Source organism: Lissotriton vulgaris, chromosome 2_1 (genome assembly GCF_964263255.1).
Source record: "Lissotriton vulgaris chromosome 2_1, aLisVul1.2, whole genome shotgun sequence".
NCBI classification, from domain to species: Eukaryota; Metazoa; Chordata; class Amphibia; order Caudata; family Salamandridae; genus Lissotriton; species Lissotriton vulgaris.
Window position 1 is genome coordinate 1203653174 of NC_141687.1, and position 26959 is coordinate 1203680132.

Consider the following 26959-nt stretch of genomic DNA (forward strand, 5'->3'; position numbering starts at 1 on the left):
CTTCAGTATAGGAGACGAGTGGAAATTCTGAACATTTTGGTATTTTCTGGTTCAGTTTTTCTGGATGTTTTAGCCTTGGAGTAGCTGTTAAGAGAAAGCTGGCTGCTTGGATTGGATTTACATAGACTGTAGTAAATGTTTGCTCCAAAGTTCTGCCTGGAGTAGCAATATAATCTCTGTGCAATCCAGATTATGTTTTCACCAAACTAGGAGGATCTACATTTTCCATGACAGTAGAGAGCGAGAGGACGGTCATGCAGTTGATAGCCCGTTATGGTAAAGAGCAAGAGAAGTACTGCGGTGAACAACAAGTAATGGCGACTCAACTGTGTCCCAAAAAATCTTTGATTATTTGACAGCGGCCAGGACAAGGTCTTCCAGTTTTACAGTACCTTTAAAAACAGGATGATGCAGAGATGAGCCATTCCTCCAAAGCAACGCGAGTTTTAACTCACCAGATCATCACTAAAATCTGTTGTGCTCTCATGAGAAGTGAACATAATATAGCTGAAGACAAGGTTCCTCAAAGAACCAATTCCTTCAACGGAGAGACAACCAAACACAGCAGCAAAAGTGCTGCGCAATTTGTCACTTTGCCAAGTCCTGGGGCCTATGTTACATTTCAAACTCCTAACAAAATTCTGTGTAACATAGTCAGATTGCACACTGGAAGAGGCCAACATTAAACCTTCCAGCAGCCGCCACAGGAGGGTACATAAAAAGCTTGACTATTAGCAGGAACTGGGTATCCTGGTGCTAGACCAGCCTGGCAATGTGGAGGAACATGAAAGCAGAAGAAAGCAAATCAGCTGTAAAACAAATTTTTTAGTCCTTTTCAGAAACTGGGAAAATGAGGTCTAGCTCACAAATGAAAAGGAAGAGAGTTTCAATGGTTATAAGCAAGATAGGAGAAAACGTGTTCACACTGACAAGTCCAGATCATGCAATCGATATTAGGATGAAAACCTCTGCCAGCACAAAGTACGACTCGGAGCCGGGAGAGTAACTTTAGAACAATTTAGTGTAGGGCTAACATTTTAGAGTGCCCAGTAGGAGATGCAGAATGATTTAATATTGACCTTTTAAACCTGGGAGACAGTCAAGAATTGTAAGGTGGTGGGATATTGGTCACCATGGTGGCAATTCTAGAAGAAGCCAGGCTGCAAAAGTTTAGGTAAGCTGAATCTATGGTAGGAGATTTTTGGAAAGGCCAAGGTATAAAGAATTACCATAGTCTATGTGAGACAAAATGGAAGCCTGTTACACAGATTTACCAAATTTCTAAAGCAAAGGCAGAACCATTTAGTGGACCGCTTGCAAATAAAAGAAGCCTCTGGATGCCAAGGTATTAATCTTCACAAATATGAGGGAAGCATCAAAGAAAGCAGCAACATTTTCTACTGCTTCAAAATTGGAGGGTTCACATCCCAGTTCGGAAGCCACAAAGAGCAGACTACAGTGTGGAAGAGCTACCACAGAACACCACCTCTGTCTTGTTGCCATTCAGTTTCAGTGTGTTGGCCTTCATTCAAATGGTCACAGTGGAGAGACTGATACAGAAGCAATTGGAAGCACCAGTGGAAATTTTTGTGATGCAGAAGGTAATCTGTGTATCATTCCTTTATGACATGAAGGAGAATCCCAAACTGTGTATCAGGTCTGCCAGAAGGGTAGATGTTAGAAAGCCTAGTGCTGAGAGATTGATCCTGAAAAATACCACAAGTAAGCATTTTTGGCGAAAGAGCACAAAGGAAGGAGGAAGAAAGACTGAGTGCAATGCTTAGTAAAGGAATATACTAGACAAGTGTCTTTTCTTGGATTATTACAGATTATAGATGATACACAAGAATATAGTGGGAAATTGTATCAAAACGGCACTTAAGTATAACAAAGTCAATGCTGCAATACTCCCAGAGTGCAACCTCCATGCTGTGCTGAGGGCAAAAGCCTACGCAAGTTTGATCACTAGTATTATGTTCTTCTGTGAATGCTGATACTGCTTTCTATATTCCGTTTGTAGAATTTTAGAAAGAAGAAGAGAGCACGAGGAAAGGTCATGAGAAGCAGTAAAAGTGAGAACAAGTCTTTTTCCTTTACACCTAGACATGAAATTCAGCACTTTGTTATTCTACACACAGAGCAACGTTTTCACGTTTTGGGTTCAAAATACAAACCACATCTTGCTGAAAGGCAGGAGCTACCAGTTAGTGTAATAGTAGGGTCCAGTAAAAGATGGTTACTATAGGCAAAGTATGATTAGGAATTTGTCATTCCTAATGTTTGCCACTGGGCAGGTTAACAGGGCTTGTTGGAGTCTAAAGCTGAGAGAGCAGATCGTTTGATATGGAACAGAGTGGAAAGCACAGTGAAAGTGGAGAACTTCTACTTCACACTGCTGAAAATCACCACAGTGGTCTACCCTCGATGATACAAATTATGACAATTTTGAGGTGTGATCCAGTGGTGGCCACCACAAACAAACAAAGGGTGGTGGGGCAGGTGGGTGGATCGAGCAAGGGGGGGGGGGGGGGGGTCGTGTGGGCGCAATGTTAGAAATAATATATATTGAAAAAAATGACCTTTTGCTGCCAGCGGCCTCCAGCGTCGCATCACACCTCATCTCCTCTTCCTGATCCCAGCAGCCCCTGTGACAGACTACCATCCAATCCTCGAGCTGCAGCGCAGCGCAGGGATTGGCCTGAGTGGGCTAGAAAGACGCTCTGCTCCGGCTAGGGGGTATTTAAGGGGTTTATCCAGCCCAGCTGCTTAATGCAGCTGTGTGAGAAAAACCTAAGTGCACATGTGTGTGCTGGTTGGCTTGAGATGGCCAGTCAAACACACATGAGCACTTAGGTAGTGCACGTAGCACTCCTCCTCCCCCAACCATGCCTCGACCCCACCATCCCTACAGCGCTGGCTCAGAGCTGGCAAATGCAAAATAAGATGATGCAAGAACATTGTTTTATTTTTCATTTGCTGGCTCTGAGCCAGGCAGTGGGGCGACGCTCCTCCACCACTGTAAAGAAGCTGCAGCTGAGATATTCAAAACTCAGGAAGTAGAGAAAATGCCAACTGCCCTTAGTTTAGACGTCTTTGTTTGACGCCAATTATAATTCTGAAAGCTAAAGAATCTGTCAGTTGTATATAACAACTCCCTGGATCCCAAAGAAAGGTATATGCCCACTAGAGATTCCACATAACCACTGACTGACCCATGCTGATGTGTCTGGTAAGCCACAGTTTCAGATAGTCTTTTTCTGAGAACAGTGCCATAATTACAAGAGCAGATAGAACCATAGTGACCAGCACTGTATAGCAGAATGTGCAAAGAGTCAAGATGAATGGAAAAACAACTGTCTGTGAGCTCCCTTTGTTCAAAACACTGACCCTGCAACTAAGGCCTGACTCTGATAGGGACGGGTAATAGAAGGTAAGGGTGCCATCAAAATTCTCAAGTTTCATCCAAGGACTCTGGACTCTGGTTGCTGAAGCAAATGAGCTTTCCCTCTTTTCAACAAACTTCTCTCTCCTTTGACATTTTAACCCTTTCGATGCTCATGACGAGCTCAGCTTGTCATGATGCACAGTTGAGCTGTGCTGATGACGAGCTGAGCTCGTCATGACACCAGCAAAATGGCAATTTCCAGCACAGGGGGGGGGGGGGACGCCTATCAGCCAAGGTGTTAAACAAGTATTGCAAAGCTAATAGGTCTCGTCAATGCAAGGGTTATTGCTGTTGTCAATGTCTTTTAACCTTGTTGTATAGCAGCACAGCTGCTGTTAAGCATGGCTGAAAGTCCTAGAAAAAAGTGCTATGACATGCCAAAAATGTGTTCACTGGGTTTCAACATATTGTATTGTCCCAAGGTCCCAAATAATATAGGGTTCAAAGGCCCAAAACCACATCCAATTAAGGATGTAGTGTATATTGGATCCATACCATAAATTACGGTTGGCACAATATCAAGTATCGGCTACATGTAGTGCAGAGCTAGTTAGTATAAAGAAGTGAACGTATAACATGTGGACAACAAATAGGAGCAACCTATAGGATTGTGCAAATAGCCTATAACAAAACATGTAGGTCATAACAGATTATACCACTTTATAAAAACAAATAAAACCAAGAAAACATACAGCGGCGTATAAAAAGTGTTATAAACATATTACATACATATGTCAAACAGGCCGAAGAGACAGCTAAATGGCGTAAACACCCATGTAGTCTAAATACAGCCAAAAGCGTAGTAACGGTGTGCATGTAAAACCTTGACACAAAATGGTCATAGTGATGTGATGCCGTATAGAAAGATTGTGAATATATCGAAAAACTATGTAACCCGGACAGAAGTAACTGCTGAGTAACGTGTTCATGACTCCACATTGTAGAAAGAGAAGCACAATGAAAAGCCATGTCACACAAGCAGAAGTAACTGCTAAATAACGTGTGGATGACGACATATTGTAAGAACGTGAACCTTTGAGAAATAATATCACAAAAGCCTGAATGCCTGCTAAAAAACGTATACTTCCATGCACTATAAGCATAACTAAGAGTGTGACATTAGTGAAAAATGAAACAGAATGTGCATAATAACATAGCGCCACATTAAAGATGATTAACATATTAAATGATAATGTCATCCGTGCAGAAGTGACTGCTCAATTGTGTGTGCTTCCCTGCGATGCGACAACAGCTACATTTTTATATGGCATTTTAATTCAACTTCTCCCACAAATCAAAGTGACCACTGAATAATGTCCAATATGAGTGTGACTAAGAGATTAACATGCTGCGACTTACCTAAGATGTTTAGATCAACACCCGAAGCCACCATCCATAATAAGATAAGCTGGTAGGGCATTGCAGGAAAGACACCATATTTAAATCTCCTCCAGATGAAACCAGACCCGCTCCAATAGTGTAGGCTAAAACGTGGCCCCCATTACTAGTTGCAGTGTTTCAAAACACAAGGTAATCGAACAGACATCTGGTACAAACCTGTTGCAAATCACTGATTGCTGCGGCATTTGTGACGAGATAAGAACAAGATATACAGCCCTGTTTACAGAAACGGAGAAACAAAGCTCGTAGCGAGTGAAAAAATAACCGCTCATGTGAAGTGCTCCAAATCAAAGAAAAAAGTAATTCCAAAAATATTTGCTAAAATGGGTACTGGGGATGTATAGTAGCAATTGCTCTTGGGGAGGGCTAAACACAGGAAGAGGCCTGACACATGCATGCCTTGGACAAATGGGGAGAAAGCATATGAGAAGGACGATGGAGCCAGCAAACGGGAAGCTTATGGTCGGCTGAAGTCTATAAAGTACATGCAACATGTCTCTTCCAAATCGGGCATGTGCTGTGTAGAGCCGAGACATAAAAATAAATTAAAGTTTGTTAGCTGTTGTGCAGCCTTCATAATCCAGTTCTATTATGAACATTGGTTGTAAATTGGATGTACTCTGCATAGGATGCCCCGGCGTTGAAGGAAGTGACCCAATGAGGTTCACCCGGCTCACTCGAGACCACCTCTCAGCCTTCCATACAAATGAAGATTCAGTCAGACAGTAGACAATACAAACCAAGTAAGCTTTATTCAGGATACACTTGAGTGGAGTACAGTCTGACCAGCCTCCTTGGATTGCTGCAGAGGGACTGAATTCATCAAGCATGTTGTTACAATAAGTATAACTCAAAACCAATAAAGACCCCCCCCCTGACTGGAAATTTCCAGTTGGTAGCTGGTGAACCAAGGAGATACAGAAGAATGGGTTTCAATCCCAAGACCGGGCACATGCTATCTCAGCGCCAAGGTCGCTCTGCTTGCACCCACCGCTCTAAGGGTGGGAACAGGCCTATCTAGTGGGAAACGTATGTACCGACAAAGACAGTGTATTCATTAGTACAACAAAACTCAACTTTGGAGGAATGAAAACAATTGCAGCTGCTTTCAGCTGGGATAGAACATGAGAGAGACAAAAGTTAATTTCGATCATGACTCAAAATTGCGGATGGAAATAAAATGGTGCTGCGAATACTAACTTAAGACATACAATGCATGGATAACTCAGCTAACACATTTTAATCCAACAGCATGGCATTTGGTACCCTGACAGTGCCCTTATCCCCCTAGACTCAAGGGTCACGAATGCTGTGACAGCAACAGATTGTAAACTGGGCTCCTGCTCCTTGTCCTTACCGTTGTATTTAAGTAGAAAGTAGAGGCCAATAGGAAAATGAGAGTTTAGATGTGTGATGCCGTCTGGGGAAAATTGTGCATGATGTCTCTTTTACTCCGGCATTTTTCTGAATCAAAATCCATTGCAATCAGAGTAGATAGTGAGAGTGGGTGCCTGAAAGAATGAACTTTTTCTTGGGTAAAACCCCTCCCAACACCATCTATCCTCAGCCCAAAACGAATGTGTATGTCATTGAGATCAGTATCGTGCAGTTCTGAAAATATTCAGCAAAAAGACCTTCTGGAAAAAACGGTCTCCAAAATATAAACCTTGAACATATTACCTCCAGGCAAAGATTTTTACATGTCTTTTAACATATATCAGGATCCATTTGCTATTCTAGCACATTTGGGAGCAAGTGCTTAATACTGGAATAAGATGCAGGACAATATTATTGAGAGCCTCTTTTTGCAAATATTTTGTCGTAGTGTTTTCACATGCTACCAGTAGTTAGGTTAGATTATATACATGTAATATGAATGCAACTAAACATTGATTCAGGATATGGAACAGATACTTCATTGAATATTACCTGCTACTGTTCCAACCTCCTGACATATCTCCCTGGTCCAGTTACTGGGAGTTCCGAAAACTTCCAGAGCCTTGCTCTTCAGCGCTGTCAGCACAACATTATCCGGGCACATCAGTTTCCCAATATGCATTGCAGCTCCACTGAAAACAGTGATGAGAAGAAAAGGTTATCCTGTAGGCTTGTCATATGGGGTAGATAATCCTTCTCAATATATGCATCACAAACCATGCCTATAATTGTAGCATTAATGCATGCACTGTTTATTCCAAACTACACTGTCTAAACAAAAGAGGTTCCTTGACATTAATCACTACTTCAATATGTGCTATATACCTTCTTTGTCTGTGCTCCTTGGGGGTATTCTATCACTTGATCTAGGATCTCTCAGTTTTTCAGACCCCGTCCCAATCAAGGTCACTTTGGTCACACACAGCGGTGTTTAATCATATTCTCCAAAATTCTAGCTAATAGCCTTGAGCAAAAAAAAACCACTGAATTAAATAAAAGTATGTTGTGTTGTGGGGACTGAGGACACCAGACCAGGCTTATTAAATTTGTTTTTGTTTTTGTGTGGCACTAAAAAGATATTGTAGAGATACTTTATCTCAGACCGGTAATTTGGTGATAGTATCTAATGAACTATGGGAAGAGTTGCACAATGCAGACCCTTATACTTGGAAAATGTTAAGCTAGTTAGGATGGGGAGTGATAATATGATAGAGTACGTTTTCACAGCAGGGCGGAGAGGGTATCCTTGCAGGCCACTAAGCAGTATATTTACAAGCCCCTTGCGCCTCTAGTGCGTTACTTTTGTGACACACTTTGGTGCCCCATATTTACAAGGACACGTAAAGCCACCCTGCGTGGCTTTTCTTGTCCTTGTAAATATGGCCCTTTTCACGCTTTCGCGTGAAAGGAGCGTTCCATGGGTGTTGCTGTTCCCACGCAACACCCATGGATTCTGCCCCATTTCCAAATTTTAAAGGTTGTGTAAACCTGTGAAATTCAGCAGAATCCTACGCCTCCCCAGGAATGGCATAAGGAGGCACAACGAGGAGAAATATTGCTTTCTATAGCACACATAGCAAGCAGGAAACACCTCTTGTGATTTTTTTTTTGTGCAGAAAGGTGTCCCTTCAGGTACCATTGCATCATGGTGCAAGAGTGCCTGCATTGGCACATGGCAGACAATTGTATGCCAGCGCAGGGGAGAGCCCCTGGTGTTACTTTCTTGTAAATATGGTCCTTATTTACGAGAAATTAACGCAGTGCGGTGCCGCAAGCCATTTGGCTGCACTTTGCTGCGTTAATTTCAGCGCACAGATCCCTGTACTCTCCATTACGCTGGTGCACAATTGTCTGCTATGTGCCAATGCAGACACCCTTGCACCACTGTGCAAGGGAGCCTGCATTGTGGGAGTGATTGTTTTTGTGCAGGGAGGTTTCCCTTCCTTCACAAAAACAATCACAAGGTGTTTTCCTCTTTTGCACGCATAGAAAGAGGAAAAACTAAGGAGAAATACATGTGGAGGAGTAGGATTCTGACGCATTGCCAGGTTTATGAAACCTTGTAAATCTGGGAATGCAGCAGAATCCATAGGTGTTGCGTGGGAACCCCCACAGCAACCTTCATGGAAGGCCCCTTTCATACAAAGTGCTTCATGAAAAGGGGACGTGTTTGCAGGGACACGAAAAAGCCACGCAGAGTGGGTTTACGTGTTCTTGCAAATATGGAGCACCAACCGGTGCGTCACAAACAGTGACACACCAGCGGCGCAAAGGGCTTGTAAATATTCCCCTAAATTCTTAAAGCTGGTCTGGAAAAGGGAATGTTTCAGATCAGGTCTCAAATGCAGGTAACTTAGTTGGAATTTCAGTGCACTGTTGATGACATTCCATAGCAGCGCGCCCTCAACCTTGTCTCTTTACCATGTCTGAAACCATCCTGGAAGACAGAGAGTGGAATGGACTCCAGGTTTCTAGGGAAGTGTAGTGGGGAGCCAACTTCTGCACATTTGCCTTCCGATGAATTGGTCTAGGAATTAAGATTTCTTGACGAAACACTAAATACTACAAATGCAGCACATTTGTTGACAGGCGGGGGAAGGCTATATCAATTGGTTGTGACGTTGACAGCAATGGTTGTATCAGTGGCGTAACGATACTGGAAGAGGTCCCTGCAAATAAACCAGCCAGGAGCTCTCAGGCCAGGTGCCCGTCACCCTTGCACAGTGCCGGGTGGAGGGGAGGGGGGGTCCCTGGAGCTTGGGGCCCCTTATCTCTGAGGTGGCGCAGGGACTAATATTACACCACTGGGGTTTATGAAAGAATACTGATAACATTATCATCCTGAAAAACTGTTGCATCCAGAAAAAATCGAATACCACAATATTGTGAAGTCAAGTATACATAGGTAAGTATAAACTTAACTTCAAAATATTGTGCAGTCAATATTCTAATTGCAGTATTTACTATGTTTAAAACTTGATATTCTGAGAATACACCATGTTGATGTGAAAATGATGAATACTGTGACACTAAATTACATGAAATATCAATAATGTCTTTATATATCAGGATTCGGAATTCTAGATAGCTGAGGTCAGTGATTAGGAGAGGGGGGTGGGGGGGTGGGGTAATTGCCACGGAGAGACAGCCATGCAGTGCCTCGGGGACATTTTTTAATGAAAACAGGAAACTTTCAACACAAGTTTCACTAGGAAGGTACTGATAGATTGAAGTTTCTGAACCGAAATGTTGCCAAGGGTGGACTGCATATGGAAACATTTATAAGCTTTATGGAGATGTGCTTGCGTTGGGATTTGAAGGAGCTGTTGTGGGTGAGATAGGTCAGTTGCTGTGCCATGTACTAGCTTGAAGACAAGGCCAAGGGATTGAAGGGGAATGCTTTGATTGGTGGACGTCAATGTGCCCGGGTGATTCCTGATGAACTCATGCTGAAAAATCATCTAAAACCAAAGTCACACTGCCAAAAAAGTGGCCCACATTCCCGGATCGCCCCTTTTATGGATCATCATCTGCTTAGTCTCAGTCTAATATTTTTTGGGGGAAATGTTTGGTACATTAAATATTGTATAGCTTCGAGATCCAGAGACATTGGCATAACTAGAAGCACTGCATTTTGGCCGGGTAGGTGAGGAGAAATAAACCAGCTTGGTGGCCACAACACTTGATCTGGCTACAATTGTCACCTGGACGGAATTGTAATGTCCTGATCGGTACGAAACGGAAGAAAATCACCCAAAGCCGGTATTTTTTAGCCTGACCAGTATGTGTTTTAAATAGTAATCGTAAGGCAAAAACACTTTCATAGGTGTTCCAATGCGGCATTAATGATCCATGTCTGATAGTAAACAAAACAAACACAGTAAAAACCTGTAAAAAGGAATAGGGACATTCTTTGTATAAAGAGTCATCTTACATTATCATTGGCCAGCCTTTGCAGAATCTGGTTGGGTATTTTTTAATTCTACTTTTTTCGTAGTTTTAAACAGTGTGAACTCGTCCCAGAGGCACTAAAGCAATTTACACGAGCCCTAGTTACACTACACAAGATTACATTATTTTTTATTTAAGTTAGGGAGATTCATTGATTTCCACATAATCACAGGATAATGATCAGACGCCAGGACTCGAACCTGGCAGCTCTGGCCACAATGCCACATCCAATTATTTAAGCTCCCCACCCTCAACAAGGCCTAAAAGACACTGGGTTTGAGATGACAACACCAAAGAAGAGTTGGAGAAGTGTGGCTCACTGGTTAGAGCAGGCAGACCCTGAAGCAGAGGTCAGACCCGGGAGCAGGGTTCAATTCCCGACGTGGCAGGGTCTTGAGCTCAAATGTCCACGGACTCGATAATTCTCACTTCGGTGCCTGACCTAATCATGGGTTCACACTCTGCAACTCTGGGCATTAAGCTTGCTTAATCTCCACAACGGCCCCCTGCGGCGGGATGCCTGGCTTTCACCTTGGGGATGCCCTGTAGGGGCTATCTCACAGGGAAAAGCCAGGACGGGTTCCCAAGGCAAGCGCGGAGATACCCCTTCGGGGGTCGATTCAGGCGCTATATAAGAAACATATTAATAATAATAATAATAAAGGGAAACCTCTCCTCTTAGCCTTTTCACAGCCCACCATAGAAAAGGCATAGAAAGGCACACAGCTGCTGCTACTTCAGGGGTACTCAGGTGGGAGTGGCCCAATGGCCACAAAATCACCTGTCCCCTCTCCCACGAGGCCCTTGCATATTCCCAGCCTCCTCACAGCCCCCATAACCTGGCCGCAATACCTGGCCGCAATGCCTTGGCAGGGGATGAGACTATTTCTGACCTGGCAGGGCACACGAGGTAGGGGGCCGAGGTGAGAATGCCCCAAAGGCCAGAGCAACACCAGTGCCCACCACCTAAATTAACATCATGTCAGGGGAGTGCCCTGTGATGCTAGTGCCACAGTTGCCTGACGGGGATTGGGGAAGACAGTAAGGGGTAGATTTTCAAACATTTTGCTCTAGGTTAGCATCGCAAAAGTGACACTAACCAGCACAAAATATTTTTGGGGGATTTACTTTCTACTGCAAAACTTGTTTTGTGCTGAAAAGTACCCTAAAAGTAGCGCTAAGCAGCACAAAGTACTGGTTTGCATTACTTAGCACAATGGGGGCATTACATGAGTGGCAAACGGGCGTCAGATGTTGACGCCACTTCAAAGGAGGTGCTTACAAGAGAAATGTTTTTATTTCTACTTTTTATTCCAACTTTGCATGCTTGCTGCACTGTGTAACATACATACAATGTGGGAAAGGCTTTTAAACTTGTCTAGGCATGGTATTTTGAAGGATGCCCTTACTGTACAAAACCTATTCTAGACTCTCACACATACCCTGGTACTATACCGGTAAGTTGTGTGCCTGGCGCATGGCCACTGAAACCAGTGCCGGCGCTAGGGAGAGGGGAGAAGAGAGCCATATCTCTGAATATATGGCACTCTCTTGCTCTCTCCCTGCCACACAATGCAGCGCAGCCTCTTTGGGTGCTGCGTTGCATGTATTTATTTTTGATCTGCCCCCAAGTATCCTGGGGCGTTTGGCAGAGGCCCCAAAAACTGTCCCACAGTGCCACTGAAGCATCGGCACATTGCCTGATGCCCGACTGCCCGCCTTTCTCAATCCGACCCTGTCTTTAACTCGGAAAATGAAGAACTTTACCAGCACCTATCTCACTTACTGACACATCCATTTTGTGCCTGACTTTTCATTCACGCTAGCCAGAAAAATTGGTGATTTTTTTTGTCCATCCATGAAATGAAGGCCTATCACAAAGGCAGCCACTGCAGCACAGTGGCCAGAGCAGCTGACTATGGAGTGCAGGGCGCATGGTTCGATTTCAGGTGGCGGCTCAGCTCAGCACCATTTGACTCTGGGCAATAGCTTAGTCAATCTAACCGACTGCCCCAAGTGCCTTGATACCTTAAGGGGTAATATGTTTGTGCTTTAAATGTAAATGTAAACGTGCTGGACTTGTAAAGCGCACAGCTGCCCGTAAGCGTCCCGGCGCTTGCTTAGGGAACCCGTCCTGGTATTCCCCTGTGAGAAACCACGGCAGGGTGTCCACAAGGTGAATGCCAGGCATCCCGCCGCGAGGGGCCGTAGTGGAGATTAAGCAAGCTATTGCCCAGAGTCGCAGAGTGTGACCCCGTGAGTTGAGTAGGCACCAGAGCGAGAATTGTCAAGTCTGTGGAATTTTGAGCCCGAGACCCGCCGAGGCGGGGAATCGAACCCTGGTCCACGGTCGATCTCAGCTTCCGGGTCTGCCACCTCTAACCACTGAGCCACGCTTCTCCACGAAACAGATAGGAATTTATTTTAACATTTCCAATTACTCAAAAGAGTAAACTACATATACTGTGCAAATCAACTCATAACTATTCACCAGTCTGGGCTTGCACCTGCTCTTGAAATTTATAATATAAAAATCTTAGGGGGCACTCTATGTGGGGCTGAACTGTGGGGCATAGGTCCAATTAACTCCTTGTTATCAGTAGAAAATCGCTTTCTTAGGTCCTTGATAGATCTACCAGCAAGTACTCCACTGGTGCCCCTTTATTTTGATCTAGCACACAGACAGTTGGCACATAAAATTAGCTATAAACTTTTTATATTTTGGAATAGACTGTGCACTGTGGAAGAACTTAGCTCTTATCGGGAACCTCTCTTAGAATTATTAATACTTCCCTTGGTCACCTCAATTCCTTGGTTTCGAGCTTTGGAGGAGCTACTAGAGAGGCTCAGAATGATGGTTCTTTGGTCAGACCCGGGAAACATGTCCTCCGTACCCAGGTCCACCCTGAAGGCATTGTTCTGGGAAACTATATTTGTGCAAGCTACATCCATGGTGGATGGCAGTTTGACAACCAATTTCCTCAATTTTAAATGTGTCCCCAGGTTTGAGAATACACTGGACGAAGTTGTCCCTCCCCTGGTCCGGAAACTTTTCTTTCAGTTTCGGTATAAAACATTACCCATCAAACCTTTTTGTAGAAAATGGACTAATTTATTTATTTATTTTTTCCATTTGTAAGGCGCTACAGCTACCCAGAAAGGGTTTCCCGGCGCCGAGACACAGCAAAAGGATGTCAGGATAAATTTCTGGCTATTCTTGTTATTGTTCGAATAGCCAGGTCTTAACGTGCTTTCTGAACTTGACATGATTTTCCTCCTTTCGAATGAAGGGAGGGAGTGCGTTCCAGAGGGATGGTCCAAGGTGGGCGAAGGATCTACCTCCCATTTTTGCCAGTTTAAATCTTGGTACGCAGAAGTTGGCAGCAGATTGCGAGCGAAGATTTCGCTTGGGAGTATAGGGGTGAGCCAGAGCTAGAAGGTATTTGGGGGCAGTGCCTGCCTTGATTCTGAACATGTAGTTCAGGGCTTTGAAACGGATTCTGCTTTCAATCCTGAGCCAGTGGAGTTCCCGACGGTAGCTCGAGACTCCGGAATTTTTTGGGATTCTGTGCAGTAGTCGAACTGCAGCGTTCTGGGCCAGTTGTAGTCGACTGACTACCGCTTTGTTTGAGCCAAGATACAGAATGTTGCCGTAGTCAAGCCGTGATGTAATGAGGGGATTGACTACGGTCTTTTGAGTGGAAGAGGGCAACATCCAAATAATTTTCCTCAGCCATTTGATGATGGTAAGGCAAAGGCCAACAACTGTTGGCCTGTTGGCTCATGGTGAGGGAGCTATCCAAGATGACTCCTAGATTTTGAACTTGGGTCACTGGGATGGGAAGATTGCCCATCTGGTTAGGCCAGTGTGAAGGATTCCAAAGATCTTGACGTTTTCCTAAGAGAAGAATCTCTGTCTTGTCTCCATTGAGCTTTAATTGGTTTCTAGTCATCCAGTTAAGGATGTTTTGCAGCCCTGATTTGAGGAGAGAAGGGGATGTCGGACAGGATTCAGATAGGGAGAAAATAATTTGGGAATCGTCGGCGTAGGTCATGAGTGTAAGTCCAGACTTGTCGGCCAAGTCCGCTAGGGGTCGGAGATAAAGATTAAAAAATAGGGGACTCTGTATAGATCCCTGTGGCACGTCGTGGGGGGCCTTGAAGGTGTCGGAACAGGCCAGTAGGGATGTTATTTGGAAGGTCCGTTCCGCCAGGAAGGATCGGATCCAGTCAAGCGCTTTTCCGCAGACACCATTTCTGTGTAACACCTTGATGAGGATTTCGTGGGATATGATGTCAAAGGCCGCGCTCAGATCTAAAAGTACGAGCGCGACTGTCTGACCTTTGTCGAGGAGGTTCCGGATGTGCTCCGTAACTCCTAGGAGAGTGGTTTCTGTCGAGAAACCAGCCCGAAAACCCGATTGTGAGGGGTGTAAGAGCGAGTTTTCTTCGGCAAAGGGCTTAGTCAACAATGACTTATGCCCAGCCTGTTGTGCAAGTTTTGAATCTATCTTCCATCTGCTATTTTTTTGTCCTAGCGACAAATCACTGAGGGAAAAATGGATTATCCCCCTTTGTAAGATTGTAAGTCCGGGCCAAAATCTGGAGTTGCTTAGAATCTTGAGCACTGATACCAGCAGAGTTGTGGTTTTTTGAGTGTCTAGATACTGGCATGCTTTGAGGCTTGAAAGGACCAAATGTATATCTTGATGGACCCTGATTTGTGATTTGTGTATTGCATTTTTAATGATAACCAATTATTTTAAGGCCATCCCTATCTGAAAAGTATGTCTATCTCTTTTAAATGGTTACATGTGATATGAATTGTTTCTCTATCCTTGTTTTTTTTTTCTTCTTAGATTACTTTTTGATTTTCTTGTGCTGTGTACTTTTATGACCCCATGGTCGAATTAAAGTATGATGATGATGATGATGATGATAATGTATTAGTGGATGTTCCCCAATACTAATTCGCTCCGCTAGACTACATCAAAACATTGCCATCAAAAGTCTCTGTAAGTTATCTAAGCTTACTGCCCCCTCAACATATTTGCCACATAGCTGCCATGCTGATGGCACAGAACAGTGTACAAGTTTCTATCTCAGCCTTTTCAAATCAGTAAAACATCTTGCTCTATACTACCTTTACTCACACCCTCTTTGGATGCAGACCCACTCATAACATAAGATCCACCAACCATAACCTACTAGTTACTATTTGCCACCTTGCACTGCCTCCAGTTTCAGATCTTTCCATCTTCTAGGCCGAATACATTGGAACACGCTACTGTCAGACATTCAGGCAATCCCACCTCTACAAGTATTCCAAGCCACCCTCTTAAATGTTAAAAAGAATTACCAGGAATCACAATTTACACTGAATAACACCTGTTTTTGTGCTGCAGAGGGAGTCATCCCTGAAAGCAGGCCAAAGGGCAATGGGCAACAAAGGGTACCCTATGCTATTTTAGAGGGCCAACTCGCTTGGGGACCTACCCACAGACACGGTGGGCCACAGCCTGGAGGGAAATGACTAAACACCTATGGTGGGAAAAGGACAAATGAAACACCCTTATGGGTTGGTACCACGCTAGCAGAGGTAGGGAAGCTATGGGGCTTCTCACGATGGAACCAAATAGGGATGAGTAAATTAGGTGATCTGTGGAACGAAGGAGCTCTGATTCCCATGAACTCTCTTACAGTTGAAGATCAGATATCTGAGATGCAAGTTTACAAATTTCTACGAGTGAGGCATGCTCTGTGATCCTACATAGGAATAGGAATGATCATTGTAGATACCTCTCCACTGGAGGACACACAGAGAGAATTCACACGGAGCACCTTCCTAAGAAGGTTATCTTACTGAAATATATGAACATTATAAATAAGGGGGGACATGAAAAAGATATAGGGGTCATCAATGTTGATGACCTGTAGGAGGCATTGAAAGGAACCAGAAAGATAGCGATCTGAGCTGGACTCAGACTAGTCCAGCTAAGAATCCACTTAGGTCCTACTGTACCAGGAAATTGATATACCAGGAAAACCATGCAGCAAAAAATGGGAACTACTTCCAACAGATGACTGTGCAAGAGACTGCGGTCAAAATACACCTTCCTTTATATTCTGTTGTCCAGTACGGGACCGCCATAGAGAATTCATTCAAACTAATCGTACTAAATGTTCGGAGAGAGTGTGGACCCCAAAAACATACAAGGCTGCTCATAGCACCTGACTTCATAGTGGTGAAGAGGAATGTGGCACAGAAATGGAGAACAGGCTATCCACTGGAGATGATCGGGTGTAAGAAGAGTATTGACTGGTGCATGCCTGCTATGAAAATAACTTACGAAAGCAGAGGCTGCCCGGAAAACATGAATACAGATCTGGCAAACAGTGGAAGAATTACATGGGGATGGCATTGACAGAAAATATTCATGCACTAGGGATCAGACTTATGCCTAGGTTCACAAACTGTAAAGTGAACACTGTGGGTGTAACTGAGACACTGGTGAAAGAACGCCTTCACATGTCCGCTTACTCGTCCTTTGGGAAATGAAGGGGCACTAAGTTGTGCAAAAAGTGAATGATTTTGTTTTGTTCTTAATTTGTTTAAAAGTAATCAAATTTCTTTCAAGAAAATTAATTTAAAGCAGCATTGAAAAGTCACTTTTTATAACTTGGAAGAAGTTGAAACATCGCCAGCTCTGCTGGAAATATTTATATTCTGTGCCTGCATGATCCTCTAGCAATGTTTATTCTGTGGCCTTAGTTAAATGTGTATATTTACCAATCTGGTGCACTTAACTTATGCAATAAATTGTCTTTTATCTAAACTAAGTTTAACCACTCTATCCTGACTGATCTATGCACCATAATTGATGCTATCGAAAACATGTATGATTTAAATGGTGCAGCTGTCAAGTAAATTCAATACTACAGCTAATATTTTAAAAGCTGTACGTTCAGTCTGTACGCAACTCAAGTCAGTACTCACTGTTTAGGTCTTTAAACATACATTCAGTCTTAACTCATTTTCTGGGATTTCACTCCATATAAACATTACAGTACCTTTAAAGTTTAGGGATTAATTGGCTCTCGAAAATGTAAATTCGCCAAGATCAGCTTTCTTCAGATTAAGACTCCGATGTCTTTGCTGATACTCAGGTCTAGATTTATTAATACTGTTACAGTGGACTCTCTCATGCTCTTTAATTTTGACTGTAGTTGGTTCAAAATGCTGTAGGAGAGCTTAAGAGGTCATGTCTTTGAGGGAACGCAGGCTCCACATGGGCAGTTCAACAAACAGAGGATTTCGGTCAAACCATGTTGCTTGGCCTACAAATTCACCTACAATAGTGTCCCTAACTATTGGTGGTTGTCTCATCCTCATTACATCCTGCTTGGAACACTTTGTGTTTTAGAGGCCAATCTCTTACTCATTCTTCACAGTCGCTTGAGCTCAAAGGGGTTGGAGACATTGACTTTTAGTTCTTGTCTCAAAGGCTTGGAACAATCTCCACTGGGACCTGAGATTATGTTGGTTCTTGGAGCAAAAAAAGTTAAAGCACATTGATATAATTTATACAAACTGCAACAGATCGTGGGAATGAAGTCACAGAAATGTTGACCTCTGATTTTATTGGGGTGATCCATGTTTAGGACTGCATAGTTACATCTACTCTCTTGAATTCTAAAGGTCATCCTTACTTTTTTCTTTACACCCTTCCTCTGTTCCAGTTTTCAGTACATGACCATACTAGAGAGGTATATTGGCCAGCCCCGTTAGACAGCCAGCTATAAGTTGATCTTTCAATTCAGTTACTTAATTACCTCCATTTGTTAGAAAAACTCCCTTTCGTGGTCTTCCTATCACTTTCTTTCTTTTTTATTGGGTGGAGGAATCCTTTACTGTAATTTGTATGCACCATAAACATAACCATCCTCCTTCTCACAAGGTAGCTTCATTAACAGTAAATCATCATTGCTCCGCAAAACCTTGTTAGAAACTGATCTCGACCTTCATAGATTTGTACCTATGACCAATACCGAGGGGCAACTTTAACTTTACGATTAATATATACTAAGCTTCTCAGTTTATTAAACACACAATATGAAATAGACGTATACCTTTGTCATTGAATTACATTTGTTTTCACCCTGCTGAACTGGCGCTAAACACCACTAATTAATTTACATTTGGAATTATTTCTGCAAAAGCTAGCCTGGGTTGGCAAAGCCATTGAAATAATGTGCAAAAAGATATCCTTTGATTAAATTCTTCTGAATTTCTATTAGATGACAATGCTAATCAGCTTCAGGTGAGAGGTAAACACTTTAATGGTTTTGAACAACTGACTACTTATTGCTTTGTAGTATATGTAGTCATAGTTGCCTATTGGGGTATGTATGCACATTTTATTGTTCTCTCTATTCTTGTGGACCATTACCTTAAAAAAAAGACGTTAGATACATATATTTTTAACTCTGAATTCTGAGCAGTAGGCAACATGCAATGTTTGTGTTTTGTAAACTTACCATCATTCTTAACTCTATGATAATTTCCTATAATGCGTAAAGTTTACTTAGTGTGGATTTTCTTTTAAAACCAAGACCCTTTGCACCATTCACATAGAAGCTGATACAAACATGTTGGCAAAATCCTTACAATTTGAAACTCAGGAGAAAAACGGTTTTAAGTTGTTTAAGAACTGCCAATTAACATGTTTAGCGAAAAACAGGAAACATTTTCAAACTACTCTAGGCCAGTGCTAAGGGCGTTCTTGAGACTTAGCTCACAAAATAAAAACTTTACATAGCCTTAAAGAGGAGTTGCAGCATTCGAATTTGACAGCACAATCTCAAAACAGTTTCCAATCCAATCTATATGTGCACAATGAAAATTAAAAATAACAACTCAAAACAAACTAGATAGAGTCAATAGCATGCATGCCGAACAATACTGGGCACGGTTTATCATGCCTAGGTGTTTGCTTGGAATATTCTGGAATACATTCTCCCATTACCTGTAGGCAGTGCTATTGATCTGCCTTATCTGTTCTGGCGTACGTACGCATAGAAAGTACCCTAGAGCTACCAAGTCTGTGTCGCTCAGGGAGGCCATTTGATTTCCGTTGCTCAGATAGTATTTCCAAATGGTGCCAGCTCTTGCTGTGTACTGTGGAAAGAGACAAAGGACAAAGTAATATTTATCAGCTCACCTCGACCATACCAAAGCAGCGAGATCCTTCCAGGAAAATGCACTTCCAAGGGGCCGCAATAAAAATATCAGGATAATGCAGTGCATTTGGGAACCTCTGAATCAGTGTTACATTGGATTAATTATTGGAGGGAACGTCATGTATTGGATGAACCCTGGTGAATGTGTTCATGGCAATCTTGTCAACCTGTTGCAAATACAGGCATTAATGCCGTAGATTTGGCACACTACAGTGCAGCTTTTCTTAGGTAACTGTTACAGTAAGCTGTTTTACTATGCTAAGGTTAGGAGGGCTGGGGCACACAAAAGTGCAAGATTCACACAGCAAGTATAAGGAGTTGCACAGTCAAGTGCAGTACTCTTATTAGGATAGTGCAGTACACGTGCAGTACAATTGAGTCTGTGACCCTCAACTCATTGCACCAGTCTACTTGGTTCTGATCATAGTAGTCTGTCTGGTCATACTTAATTCCCCATTTCCTTTCTCTTTTCGTTATATCTATTAGCTCGCACTTTGTTACCTCACTCGAAACACACATCACTGCCCCTCCCACCTCGAAGCAAATTGCTATTTCCTACTTACCTTTCACTACACCATTCAGCTCCCATCTCATGACGTTTATTAGACCCCCTTCATTAACATGTCAACTCAACTTATTTTTTTCACATTTATTGCACATTTTATCTCACAATTAATTACTCACTTCAGTCACATATCTATCTTTACATCTTTCACCTCAAGTTATATTACATCCTTTCAGTGGCATTCACTACACATTTCAATGAGAATCTCGTTTCTCTAACTGCTGCTAGTTTGTGTTTTTGCCCTGTTTTTACCCCCATTTGTGCCTGTTTTTATTAGGATTGTTGTGCCTGTGTTATACGTTTCCTTCCTGTTTGTCCGCCTACCTCGCCGCCCTCCGCTCTCCCTTCCCGCCACCGCCGCTTTCCCCGCCCCTTTTTCTCTTCTGTACCCTCCCCGCTCCCGCCTCCCAGCTGCTCCGCCCACCCGCGCACTTCGCCTTAAATGGCGACCGTGCGAACGCGCAGCGGTCACGCGCAGCGGGCGCGCCGATTGTGCGCCGAAGGCGCGCCAAAGGTAAGCCCGTCTGCGCCCGTCCGCGACCGGATCGCGACCAGCGCCAGGCCCCCTGGCCCACGACGACCCCGACCTACCCGCCTGACGTACTCCGCCGCCACCCTCAACGCACTCAACACCGGCCGACTCCCAGAATGCCACCAAGCCACTCCACGACGCACCCACGGACCTTTCAGCTGCCACGCCTGCAAATTCACCTGCATCCGGACCTGCCTCGCACCAGCACCCGCCAAGTCGAACACCAGCAGCACCCACCTCAAGTGCATCCTGCTCAACACCCGCTCCGTCCACAGACACGCCATCGAACTCTGGAACCTTCTAGACGCCACAGCCCCTGACGTTGCCTTCCTCACGGAGACCTGGATGAACGCCTCTTCAGCTCCCGACATCGCCATCGCTATCCCAGAGGGCTACAAGATCGTCCGGAGGGACCGCAACGCCAACCAGATGGGAGGAGGCATCGCCATCATTCACAGGAACACCATCCGTCTCACGACCAGCACCGACAACACCCTGACCAGCGCCGAACACCTGCATTTCCAGATCCACACCAACCCGAACACCACCCTCAGAGGCACCCTGATCTACCGACCCCCGGGACCACGCACACAATTCAGCGAGGACATCGCCGACTTCGTCAGCCCGCATGCTCTCCCCTCCGCTGACTACATCCTCCTGGGGGACCTCAACTTCCATCTGGAGAACAACAACGACCGCAACACCAGCACCCTGCTCGACAACCTCGCCAATCTTGGACTCAAGCAACTGGTGTCCACCCCCACCCACCTCGCCGGACACACACTCGACGCAGTCTTCTCTTCCAGCACAGACATCGACTTCAGCCACGCCACAGAGCTTCAATGGACGGACCACAGCTGCGTCCACTTCACCTTCAAGAGAACGACGACCCACCACCACCAGCAACAGGCCGCCCGCAGAAGCTGGAACAAGATCACAGCAGACCAGCTCGCCACCTCCCTGAGCCAGCACCCTCCTGCCAGCTCAGCGAACCCCAGCCAGACCGCCGACAACCTCACGAAGTGGATCAGCATCTGCGCGGACGAGCTCGCCCCGCTGAGGACCCCGCCCAGCAGACCCGGCAGCAAGAAAGCCCTGTGGTTCACCGACGAACTCAAGAGCTCCAAGAAGAACTGCTGAGCCCTCGAGAGAGTCTGGAGAAGGGAACCTACACCGGACAACAGGACCTCCTTCAAGCTTGCCACCCGGAAGCACCACCAGCTGATCCGCGCCGCCAAGAAAACAGCATTCAAGGACCGGTTGGACAACAACGCACACAACTGCAAGGAACTCTTCAACATCGTGAAAGAGCTTTCCAACCCCAGCGCAGGAAACAACGACATCACCCCATCGCAAGACCTCTGCAACTCCCTCGCTTCATACTTCCACAACAAGATCGCGTACATTCACAACAGCTTCAACAACCAACCAACGCACACCATGACCGAACAACCACCCCCCACCACCACCCTCCACGCCTGGACCCCGATCAGCACCGAAGACACCATCCGCACGATGAACTCCATCCACTCCGGATCACCGACCGACCCCTGCCCTCACCACGTCTTCAACAAGGCCGACGCTGTCATCGCACCCCACCTGCGAGACATCATCAACACATCCTTCGACACCGCCACCTTCCCTGAGAGCTGGAAGCACGCCGAACTCAGCGCTCTACTCAAGAAACCAACAGCGGACCCCACCGAACTCAAGAACTACCGCCCCATCTCGCTCCTCCCGTTTCCAGCCAAAGTCATCGAGAAGACCGTCAACAAGCAGATGACTGCCTTCCTCGAGACGAATGGATCCATCGACCCCTCACAGTCCGGCTTCCGAGCCAATCACAGCACCGAGACCGCCCTCATCGCCGCCACCGATGACATCCGAGCCCTGATGGACAACGGAGAAACAGCGGCCCTCATCCTCCTAGACCTCTCCGCGGCATTCGACACTGTCTGCCACCGCACCCTAGTACAGCGCCTCAGCAACATCGGAATCCAGGACAAGGCGCTGGAATGGATCATCTCCTTCCTCGACGGAAGAACACAGAGAGTCCGCCTACCACCGTACAAGTCAGAGGCCTCCGAAGTCATCTGCGGTGTCCCTCAAGGATCATCTTTGAGCCCCACCCTCTTCAACGTCTACATGAGCCCCCTCGCGGCCATCGCACGCAAACACAACCTCAGCATAATCTCCTAGGCCGACGACACCCAGCTGATCCTCTCCCTGACCAACGACCCCGCCTCCGCCAGAGCCAACCTGCACGAAGGGATGAAAGAGGTAGCCGAGTGGATGACGACCAGCCGCCTGAAACTGAACTCTGACAAGACGGAGGTCCTCATCCTGGGCTCTTCACCCTCCGCCTGGGACGACTCCTGGTGGCCTCCCGCCCTGGGCACCGCACCCAAACCGACAGACCATGCACGCAACCTGGGCTTCATCCTGGACTCCTCCCTCTCCATGACCAGGCAAGTCAACAACGTCTCCTCGGCGTGCTTCAACATCCTACGCATGCTACGGAAGATCTTCTGGTGGATCCCCACCGAGACCAGGAAGACCGTCACCCAGGCCCTCGTCACCAGCCGACTGGACTACGGCAATGCCCTCTACGCCGGTACCACCGCCAAGCTCCAGAAGAGACTCCAGCGGATCCAGAACGCCTCAGCCAGACTCATCCTCGACATCCCACGAACCAGCCACATCTCCGGACATCTGAGAGACCTTCACTGGCTCCCCGTCAACAAAAGAATCACCTTCCGCCTCCTCACCCACGCACACAAAGCCCTACACGACCAAGGCCCGAGCTACCTCAACAGCCGAGTCAACTTCTACGCTCCCAAACGCCACCTCCGATCAGCCAACCACGCCCTCGCCGCCGTCCCCCGCATCCGAAGAGCGACTACAGGAGGAAGGTCCTTCTCCTACCTGGCCGCCAAGACCTGGAACTCCCTCCCGACCGACCTGCGCCTGACCCAAGACCACCTCTCCTTCAGGAAGAAGCTGAAGACCTGGCTGTTCGAGCAGTAGCGGCACCCATTCCCCCCCGCCCCAGCGCCTTGAGACCCTACGGGTATGTAGCGCGCTCTATAAGTGTCATTGATTGATTGGATTGATTTCAGTTATTATATCATTACTAGTTGCAGTTTGCTTTTCAGAGCTAGGCTTCTTTGTAGTTAGAAGACCTACAATCTTGGGTGAGTGATAGCTCCTCTCCTTTTGGGCTCTAGTTTTTAACAATGAACTGAAGGAATTACGAATAGAGCAGATTTGGGCATAGAGTCTGTTTTACAATTCTTTCTTTTTTTATTTAAGATAAAAAAAGAGTTAACAATTGAGATCCCATACACATGATTCCTGCGCTCTTAGTAGCAGGGAAGTGTTCGCATATGATTAGAGACTCTTATGAACCATACAGAAAAATATAACTTGAAATCTCAGAAATACTATTACATTGATTACCTGTGAATACAATTTGGTTAGTTTTATTTCAGCTAGGCCGGCCACAGCTGGAAAAATGTGGCATCTCATGGCAAATGTATACTGTGCTACACTACATCCACTAAAATAGTCAATTGTCTTTGTTTTTGTCTGGCACTGAGCTATGAACGAAAAAAGTATTTAAAGCTCAGACTAGGTGGAAGAACATGATAAGACGCCTTTCAAAAGTGCTTTAATTGTAAAGACGAACTTCTATCAATAACCTTCATGGATTTCTTGAAAAGCTGCTAAACCAAAACTTTGCACTACCTTAAACACCATTTGATGAAATGCACCTAAAAACTGGATTATCATTGAATAAACTTCGATAGGTTGATTGATACATTATACCTAGAAATTCCTACATAATCAGAGCTGGGGTCCCATGCTCTCCGTGACACTGGAATCAAGCTAGCCTGACTGATAAGGGGTGAAACCCCGAAACCGGTCTCAAAAAGTTTAATCTCTTGTCAGCCGACACGTTTTCATTGATGTGTTCACAATCAAATGAGTAGAACAAAGCAGGCTGTACTTACTGGCACACCTTTGGGGTTGACAGCATGTACAACGGAGAGGAGGATAAACGATTCTGGTAACAGGTAACACAACAATTAACGTAAAGAAGCCCCAACCCATGCCTCCCCCGCTCCCTAAATGATTGGTCAGGAGACATCACAAAATCTCTCTTGTAATGTATCCCTCTCAGACGTACACACACCCAGCACATGGACTAACCACACTATTGCTCAACCATTTTACTGTACCCTTCTCAGGCACACATACAGCTCCGTCCATCACCACCCCCTTTTGCACCGCTTTGTTCGCCATAAGTTGGCAGGGTATGCTCAGATGTGAGTCCCTTGCTCACTTTGCCACTTAATTCAAGCAAGCCTGGCTGAAGACGGCTGTATTGCCAGAAACCGGTGCTAGGAAGCTTGTTTCCGGTCCAGGGAAGGCATGGCCTGGCAGTTCGGGCTGGACTGTTCCCAGGAGGCACAGGTTCAGACTGATTTGCATATGGCCATGTCTGAACTGGGCTGGCTGAGTGGGCTAAAGAACGGTGATGGATTAAACCCAGATCTGTTGACTGGGTTTGAGTGTTTGATTGGTTCAGATGCTCCGTCCATCACCACCCCCTTTTATACCGCTTTGTTCACCATAAGTTGGCAGGGTATGCTCAGACGTGAGTCCCTTGCTCACTTTGCCACTGGATTCAAGCAAGCCAGGCTGAAGATGGCTGTAATGCCAGAAACCTGTGCTAGGAAGCTTGTTTCCGTTCCAGGGAAGGCATGGCTTGGCAGTTCGGGCTTGACTGCTCCCATGAGGCACAGGTTTAGACTGATTTGTATATGGCCATGTCTGAACTGGGGTGGCTGAGTGGGCTAAAGAATGGTGATGGATCAAACCCAGATCTGTTGACTGGGTGTGAGTGTTTGATTGGTTCAGATGCTCCGTCCATCACCTCCCCCTTTTGTACCACTTAACAATAGGAGGCAAGGGCCTCATTTTATAAGGAAAAGTAGGAGCAAGAAGGGAGTGAGAGATCATGTAGTCTAATGTAAAACAGTATTTCAAAAGCAATGCTGTGACAGCACAATATTGGACAAAGTTATGTTGTGGAAAAGCCGTGAAATTGCAATATCTATCAGCCTAGTGCTATTGAGAAAGCCTAAAGAACTAACGTTCTAGGAAGAAATGAGGGAGGCAGACAGAAAAAGGAATTTGTATGCTCTATTGATCTTTTGATCCACCTATTGTAGTTTCACAAGTGCTCTTAATGATCACACCCTACCTCATTGTATTTACATTTGACCTCAGATTTTTTCGACTCCAATGCTGCTACTTATCCATACATTTTAAGAGATTTTAATGTCGTACCATGCTTGCTACTAGATGTCCTAAACATATGTTATATCGTGGTTTGCACTAGAGGACCCATGCTTTTTATTCTATGGATCACAAAACAGTGAAATTCTAGGTTCTTATGACTTACCGTTTACATTCGATAAATACGTGCTGTTTTTTACTGGTATCTTTTTAAATGTTCAATGTTATTTTATTAACCTACTATATAAACATTTCTGACTGACTTGACAGTGGCTTTATCAGACTGCATGTCGATCATTTTGGAAATGCTTTGTGTAGTGAACAAAAATGCATTATTTCTATTGCACAGCTGTGCTAAGGGTATGCCACAGGACACTGTAACATAAAGTGTTCCTATTGTAATGTTGTGGTTTAGTCATAGACTAGCATGCTCATTCCACTACTCAAGATAAGATATGCCCCAGTGTGGAATAGTATAACTATGATTAGAACATTGGAATGTTGGGAGCTCCATTGAAAACAATGGAGTGCTCCGGCCTTATAATGGCTGGTATAAGCCTGGAGCTCCAACATTCCAATGTTTCTTTGTTCACAGCTCTGGCTGTGAACAAAGGCTTCAGGGAGCCTAAGGGGATTCCAATCCCCTCACGCTTCCATAAGGCTTTGTTTTTTTTGTTAGAACATTCTGTCCTCTATTGACAGATGTTCTAATAGCCTTATAGCCCTTTGTAGATGGGCTATACCGCTATTAAAGTCCCTCTCCCTGGTTAAAGGCCCTCGCCTGCGGCTCGGGCCTTTAACGCTGGAGAGGGCCTTTAATAGCCGGTATAGCCCTCTACGGCGGGCTATAAGCCTATACTAGAGCATTGGAATGTTGGGAGCTCCATTGAAAACAATGGAGTGCTCCGGGCTTATAATGGCTGGTATAAGCCTGGAGCTCCAACATTCCAATGTTTCTTTGCTCACAGCTCTGGCTGTGAACAAAGGCTTCAGGGAGCCTGAGGGGATTCCAATCCCCTCACACTTCCAAAAGGCTTTGTTTTTTTGTTAGAACATTCTGCCCTCTAGTGACAGAATGTTGTAA

The 26959-nt window shown here is 45.1% G+C and overlaps 1 protein-coding gene across 1 annotated transcript in view; it reads right to left on the reverse strand.

Moving 5' to 3' along the window:
- The window catches only part of LOC147732395 (otoancorin-like), a 759538-nt gene that overhangs the window by 95560 nt on the left and 637019 nt on the right, over nucleotides 1–26959 (reverse strand). Inside the window, exons 21-22 of the mRNA XM_086956929.1 lie at nucleotides 19261–19412; nucleotides 6776–6915 (exon numbers count right to left, since the gene is read on the reverse strand). Of these exons, the coding sequence (XP_086813055.1) occupies nucleotides 6776–6915; nucleotides 19261–19412 (292 nt within the window). The remainder of the gene's footprint in view (nucleotides 1–6775; nucleotides 6916–19260; nucleotides 19413–26959) is intronic.